This window comes from Fistularia commersonii, chromosome 11, assembly GCF_037954325.1.
Source record: "Fistularia commersonii isolate RoL2024-O1a breed Wild chromosome 11, RoL_Fcom_v1.0, whole genome shotgun sequence".
NCBI classification, from domain to species: domain Eukaryota; kingdom Metazoa; phylum Chordata; class Actinopteri; order Syngnathiformes; family Fistulariidae; genus Fistularia; species Fistularia commersonii.
The window spans coordinates 11752240-11760001 of NC_141294.1; the positions used below are offsets into that span (position 1 = coordinate 11752240).

A 7762-nucleotide genomic window follows, 5' to 3' on the forward strand; every position below is an offset into this window, starting at 1 on the left:
AAAAAAAATGTAAAGCCTGAGGGATCCTGGAAAACAAGTTATTTTTTTAAGCCTGTTTTTTTGTAACAACTTGTTTTCTTGCAGTCTTGTATCAGTTACAATGTAAAGGTGTGGATGCGTCTCAGGTCATATCGCTGTCATGGAGTATTGAATATATTCAGGTTCCTGTGTGATGCAACCCTGATCAGTGACAACATTGAATAAATTCAGAACTTAAAATGTTTATTTGAAATCAGCATATCCTGTGAATATACAATAAAGACAGAATGTCAAAGATATAAATAAAGCTATTGAGTTATTCATGTTGGGGGGGGGATGTCACCAGTAATATACACATGAAAACTGGTTGTTGTTTGGCTTGCATCAGGTTTCTCCTCATAAATTTAATCAACAATTATTTTATTATAAAACCTTGAATTCTGAGTGGAAAGCATCACAACGACCAACAGAGCTGCAATTACCTGAACCGCAACCAAGAAGCATAAGTGAAGCAAGACTAGCCATGGACCGAGGTGAGATATTCTCAAAGTTTTTTCTTTTATTTATTTTTACTTTCCACAGAGCGGGCATGGTCTCTGAACCACACAATAACACCATTCTGATAAGGTTCTGAAAATCCGACATTTCAAAATGATCCTAGGGAGAACAGCCGAATTTAACAATTTATGATACACACTGCAACATCACAAAGAAAATGTTTGTAATGTTACTTAAACATTCCTAGATGGTTCTTTATATGTCTTGTTTCCTCAAAATTTCCTAAAAAAAAAAATCTCTTGTCACAAAGTTGGGATTCCAAGATTATTGAGAGAGAATCCCTTCCGTTTAAATGGATTTGATCTTGGAACCTCCTCAAGTTGTTGTGGGAAGGTTCCCAATGGTGTAAAGAATTCTTTTTATCTTTAAAAAGTTGAAGATGCGGTTTTATTGATGGAGTAAAGAAAGTAATTAAGAATATTGAGATTTTGTTTTGACAAGATATATAAAGAATGCTCCACCTAGGGCTTCACTATGCGTTCAAACCGCTTATCACAAGAAACATTTGGGAACCCGTAATATTGTCTCTATTTTGCCAGCACATCACATTTTGACTGTCCATTATGTTCCAAAAGCCTTTAGAGAGAACTTTTTGGGGGGAATGTGGTACACGTTTTTTGCTCTGGAAACTGAACTAATAGAACATTACTCACCTGTCTGTCTTTCAGTCTGTCTCTTGCTGTCAATCCTCTCTCTGGGTGTCTCCTCTCAACCAATTACAGACAGCCAACGTCTTTTTTCCATCGCAGTCAGCAGAGTGCAACACCTCCATCTGCTGGCACAGAGACTGTTCTCCGACTTTGTAAGAATCAAAAGATGCAGATAAAATATTAAATTAAAACCCACTCGTCGAGACCCCATCATATGCTAGATTCCTGTGATTACAAAATTTATAATGCTTTGTTACTGATAATGGTGCAGCCGCCTTTCACTTTTTTTAATTGATGCATGTGTGTGTTTTTTCAGGAGAGCTCTCTGCAGACGGAGGAGCAACGTCAGCTCAACAAAATTTTTCTACAGGATTTTTGCAACTCTGATTATATCATCAGTCCTATCGACAAGCACGAGACACAACGCAGTTCCGTCAGTAAAACAGCACAAAAACCTATGAAAAGACTAGTATTGCACCACTATGTAACTCTCACTTAAAAAGATGAGAGGTCTGTAATTTTCATCATGGGCACACTTCCACTATGAGAGACAAAATGAGAAAAAAAAAAATCCAGAAAACCAGTCTGATTTTTAAAGAATTTGCAAATTGGGGTGGAAAATAAGTATTTGGTCTCACGGGGTGAGATTTTGCGTGGAGCCCAAGATCGAGGGAGATTATCACTGGTCTTGTCTGTCTTACATTTTCTAATAATTGCTCCCACAGTTGATTTATTCAAACCAAGCTGCTTAAGATTCAGTCTCCCCAGCCTGGTGCAGGTCTACAATTTTGTTTCTGGTGTCCTTTGACTGCTCTTTGGTCTTGGCCATAGTGGAGTTTGGAGTGTGATTGTTTGAGGTTGTGGACAGGTGTCTTTTATTCTGATAACCAGTTCAAACAGGTGCCATTAATACAGGAAATGTATCAAGGACTGAGGAGCCTAAAAGAAGTTACAGGTCTGTGAGAGCCAGAAATTTTGCTTGTTTGTAGGTGACAAAATATTTATTTTTCTGAGGAATTTACCAATCAATTAATTAACAAACCTACAATGTGATTTCCTGGATTCTTTCCCCCCCATTCTGTCTCTCATAGTTGCAGTGTTCCTATGATGACAGTTACAGGCCTCTCTCGTCTTTTTAAGAGGGAGATGTTGCACAATTGGTGCTTGACTAAATACTTTCTGGTCCCTCTCTAGCTAGACAAGATTCTAGAAGAAAAAACAACTTCAAATTAGAGAAGCTTAAATCTTTACAAAGATTCAGTGAAGAGAGGGCCAGATGCTGTGATCCTCAGTGTCAGCACATACAGATGGAACATTGCATAGCGAGACTATTGACAATATTTAGTAACATAAACAATAAATATGTCTTTGTGTTTGACAAATATACAACAAAATCAAAATGACAGTTCCAAACCTTGTCTTCACACAGACACGCCTGACAAATCAATTGCAACAAATTTCATCATAATGTTATTTCAGTATCACATACTTATTTATAAATCCGTCAGTAAAAATTAAGAAGGGAAGCAAAGCAGGTTTTCAAAAAGGCTTTAGTGTTTCCTGGTCTTGAAGAATCCATTGACTCATGATTAGTTGACAAATTATTTTATTATCGGTTCCAGGTACTGAAGCTGTTGTCCATCTCCTTCCGTCTGGTGGAGTCGTGGGAATACCCGAGTCGTTCCCTGACTGGCGGTTCAACCCAGAGGAACCAGATTCTACCAAAATTGTCTGAACTGAAGAGGGGAATCCTGCTGCTGATCACGGTGAATACACAAACTTTGGCTGATCAAAGTTTCTTAAACTGGAGTGATTTGAGGTAGAAGCTGGAGTGATTTGAGGTTTCATGAGGATTCAGTGATTTTATGTGCTGATGACTGAATGAATGTAAAGATGTGTTGTAAAGGCGATCGCTGTTACATGGGCTTGTTGACTTAATAGCAATGACAATCATGATGGGTTGTACAAGTGAGCTTGTCAGGTGATTCAAGATACCGAGGTGTGGCCCTCCTCCCAAACCTGTATTAACGAGTTCATTCGTAAAAACACAGTATTATCTAATTCAGCCTCTGACATGACTTCCTCTGTGACGACAAAGTCCAACCAGGACGGAACGGAGTTCATGGCTGATAGCTCAGCTCTCCAGCTGGTGCCATATGGGAACTATTACCACGGTCTCAGCAGTGAGGAGTCTCTACGGCGCACTTATGAGCTTCTGGCATGCTTCAAGAAGGACATGCACAAGGTGGGTTGGCCAATGTTTCTAAACCTATCACAGACTATATCACAGATTAAGCAATGATGATTATAATTGCAGGTGGAGACCTATCTGACGGTTGCGAAGTGCCGACTCTCTCCAGAGGCTAACTGCACCCTGTAAAACCACCCTCAGATAATGACATACCTATAACTCTGTAATAGTGTGTAGGTAGCCCTTGCTCTATGATTCTCTGACTGCTTATTAGCTTTAGGATAAGCTGTTCTCAGTGTTGTTTCGCAATGAAGCCTGTAACTGAACTGACATGAAATCTCTGATTCATGAATAAAGTCTGAAGCTGCACCTCCATGTGTGGTGAAATGTTGTGAGGCAGAATCATCTTCATCTTGGAGGTTTCACAGTACTTGTCAACACATTACTATAAATAGGTCTGTTAGAAAAAGCTTGAAGGAAGCAGAAATACATCTCTGTGGATACCAAGCCTACAATTTTTTCCTTGTGTGCAGAGCCGGCAATATAGGCAAAGGCAATATGGGGGCATTGTGACCTCCATGGAAGTGCCACAAAGACAGGAAAAAATTACTCTACAATATAACTGTATTGAAATTAGCTATTACTATTAACTCTTAAAATGGAAAAGTGCACATTAATAACATTGTTATGTCAATTAATTTTACAAATGACGATCCCAAATAACAGGACGCTATACAAAATCTTGGTAGGGTGCCTCATTGAGTAGAGCGGTGTGTGTGTGTGTGTGTGTGTATGTGTTTGTGTGTGTGTGTGTGTGTGTGTGTGTGTGTGTGTGTGTGTGAGTGCATGTGTGTGTGATAAAAGCAGCATCTCAGTTTTTGAGCCATTGGTAGCATTTGTCTGAAATTATTTTGGGAACTAGTTGTCAGACCTGTATCGTTTTACCGAAATCATTGCATCTGATCTCCTATTTTCAAATCTCAGATTTTCTTCAGCCTATAAAGTAATTGCAGGCAAAAGCAGTCTTAAGGGTCACAGGTAAAATCCAAGTTGATCCCATGCATCTATTTGCAGTAACATGTTGTAATCATGACAACATCTTTCTTTTTTGTGCTGGACACAGGGCTTACTGTTTAGCAACCAAACCTCATCTTACTGAGTGAGCCTGGGGGTCCATTACATGAAAAAGTTGAAAGCCTCTCTCATAGACAAACCTCAGCGATTTCTTTTAAATATCATCCATTGCAAGCAAACGACATCAATATTTTTGATGAATATTGTAGTCCCTCTCTCCCAGCTCTTGCATACACCAGTCAGATTTATTTTGGCCTTTGGACCATAGATCTAACCACACAAGTGGCTGCCCACTCCTTGTGTTACCGGGCTGGTCGGCAGCCATAGCCACAAAATCAATCCCAACATGCACAGGGCACGCAGGAAACCGCAACAGGCAATCTGCAATGGGTAATGAGGCCATGCTTGTCCAGACTGCGGAAAACGTGAGTTAGGTGCTCCAGGTGCACATCAGTCGAAGGGCTCGCATTGAGTCCGTGAGCCTTTGGAAGGTCTGGGCATCTCCTTTCGATCCGAAAGGCATACGCAGAAACTCAAATGGGCCGAATGGGGTAATCACCGTGGCCTTAGGCACACTGACAGCGCATACGTGCACCTGGTGATAACCGCACACCAGGTCCACTTTAGAAAAGATGGTGGTGCCCGACAGCTGCATGGAGAAATGGAGGGCGCCTTGCCCTTGCAAAAACAGGCGGCCCTATGCCGTGCCCCCTAGACACGCTGGAAAATGTAGGTGTCATCAACGATGGAAAATCCGCTAATAAACATTGGTAACCATCCCCCAAAACCAAAAAACTGGCGTGCATACACGGCCCAAACTCCTTGTCTGGCATGGATAGGTGGTGAAAGACACTGCATGAATAAGACGGTGGTTGACGACATCTACCAACAGGTCGTTGGCACACACAAATCCGTGCCAATGATGGGGACCATAATGGCGGAAATTACAAACTTACTATCTCCACCATAATGGCGGAGATTACATTCGTTTTGTATGCAATCAATTAACTGTAAGAGTAAACACGATTAAAGGCTTGTAAGAAATGTTTAACTCTAATAAAATAAATAAATGGCAAGGGAAACTCGGTGGTTCTAAAGACATATCAGTCATAAAACTGTATATTTTTTGGGTTTTGGATTGTTCCATACGTTCTAAGGATTTTTTTATATAATTCCAAATTGTTTATAAGAACGTAAAATTGGGGGAACATTTTTGCATTCTGTTTTTGTGTGTGAAGAACTTGGCCAGGCCTAAAATAATATTGACACAGAGTTCATCTCTTTTATTGCTTAAAAGTAAACCAAATGTTATATCATCTCTTGAGAAAGAAATTGGTGATGATAGAAATTTGTATTTAATCAATTTTTTAGTTTTAACCCAAAAGCTTTATACTTTTTTGCATGAGAAAACTTGTAGTCTGTGGTGTCAATGTTGTCTTCACAAAATGTACAAATATTATCTTCAATATTAAAGGGTATCCGCAATAATTCTTTAGATGGTTGGATGTCAATCATAATTTTGAAGTGGGTCTCTTTTGCCTTGGGGGTATTAGTAGCTTTGTTGGGAGATAGTCAACCCACTGCAGTGTCAAGTTCAGCAATTGTCAGATGCTTATCAGAGCTGTGCTTGTAGTTGTTGTTTATTTGGGGGATATATTGAGCAATATCTAATGCAGCCACGGGGCGGCACTGGCCTATGTCTCTCCAAGCCGGCCTTGGGGGGGCACGGAGCAGCGTCTCCCTGTGCCGGTCCCAAGCCTGGATAAATGCAGAGGGTTGCGTCAGGAAGGGCATCCGGCGTAAAACTTTTGCCAAAACCAAATATGCGAGTCAACCAAAACTATACCATACCGGATCGGTCACGGACCGGGTTAACAACAACCGCCATTGGTACTGATGACCTACAGGGTACTAATGGAAATTGGGCTACTGTGGGTCGAAGAATAAGAACAAGAAAAAGAGGAGGAGTGTGTGTTTGGAAGCAGAGAGAGAGGAGGAAAGGAAAGAGTCTGGGACTGAGAGTAGGGACTTTGAATATCGGGACTATGAAGGAAAAGGTAGAGAGTTGGTTGACATGATGCACAGAGGGAAGGTGGATATACTGTGTGTCCAGGAGACCAGGTGGAAAGGTAGTAAGGCTAGAAGCTTAGGAGCAGGCTTTAAGTTGTACTATTATGGTACTGACAAGAAGAGAAATGGAGTAGGAGTTATCTTGAAGGAGGAGTTTGTTAGGAACATCTTAGAGGCGAAAAGAATGTCAGATAGACTTATGAGTCTGAAATTGGAAATTGAATGTGTGATGCTCAATGTTGTTAGTGGCTATGCCCCGCAGGTGGGATGTCAATCTGAAGAGAAGGAGAAGTTCTGGAATGAGTTGGATGAAGTGATGCAGAATATTCCCAGAAATGAGAGAGTGGTCATTGGTGCAGACTTCAATGGACATGTTGGTGAAGGCAATAGAGGGGATGAAGAAGTGATGGGCAGATTTGGTATCCAGGATAGGAATGCAGAGGGACAGATGGTGGTAGATTTTGCAAAAAGGATGGAAATGGCTATAGTGAATACCTTTTTCCAGAAAAAACAGGAACATAGGGTAACTTATAGGAGCGGAGGTAGGAGCACGCAGGTAGAGTACATCTTGTATAGACGAGGTAACCTGAAAGAGATCAGTGACTGCAAAGTAGTTGTCGGTGAGAGTGTAGCCAGACAACATAGGATGGTGGTTTGTAGGATGACTCTAGTGACAAGGAAGATGAAGAGGACAAAGGCAGAGCAGAGGACAAAATGGTGGAAGCTGAAAAGGGAGGAGTGTTGCATGGTTTTCAGGGAGGAGTTGAGAAAGGGTTTGGGTGGTCAGGGTGAGCTTCCAGATGATTGGACAACAACAGCTAGTGTTATCAGGTGTTATCAGACAGGTAGAAGAGTACTTGGTGTGTCATCTGGAAGGAAAGTAGATAAGGAGACTTGGTGGTGGAATGAGGAAGTGCAGGAGTATATACAGAGACAGCGGTTAGCGAAGAAGAAGCGGGATACTGTGAGGACTGAAGAGAACAGACAGGAGTTCAGAGAGATGCGGCGAAAGGTAAAGATAGAGGTAGCAAAGGCAAAACAAAGGGCTTATGATGACTTGTATGCTCGGTTGGATAGTAGGGAGGGTAAGAATGATCTATACAAGTTTGCGAAACAGAGAGATAAAGATGGAAAGGATGTACAACAGGTCCGGGTGAATAAGGACAGAGAGGGAAATGTATGATACAGATGCAGTACTTGTGTTGAGAATGCTAATAGAAACATACAGAGAAGGCCAGAG

The 7762-nt window shown here is 41.2% G+C and overlaps 1 protein-coding gene across 1 annotated transcript; it reads left to right on the forward strand.

The window, feature by feature from the left end:
* The first annotated feature begins 502 nt into the window (after positions 1-502).
* gh1 (growth hormone 1) lies at positions 503-3567 on the forward strand. The gene is made up of 6 exons (XM_086154935.1): positions 503-512; positions 1206-1339; positions 1504-1620; positions 2810-2953; positions 3286-3432; positions 3505-3567. Exons 1-6 carry the CDS (start codon positions 503-505, stop codon positions 3565-3567), a joined length of 615 nt encoding a protein of 204 aa, XP_086011061.1.
* Positions 3568-7762: the final 4195 nt, after the last annotated feature.

What these genes read in the sequence shown, in the direction of transcription:
- gh1 (XM_086154935.1), top strand. An exon ending in GAATCCTGCTGCTGATCACG is followed by an intron (nt 2,954 to 3,285) that starts GTGAATACACAA and finishes GTGACGACAAAG; the next exon opens with TCCAACCAGGACGGAACGGA. An exon ending in TCAAGAAGGACATGCACAAG is followed by an intron (nt 3,433 to 3,504) that starts GTGGGTTGGCCA and finishes TTATAATTGCAG; the next exon opens with GTGGAGACCTATCTGACGGT.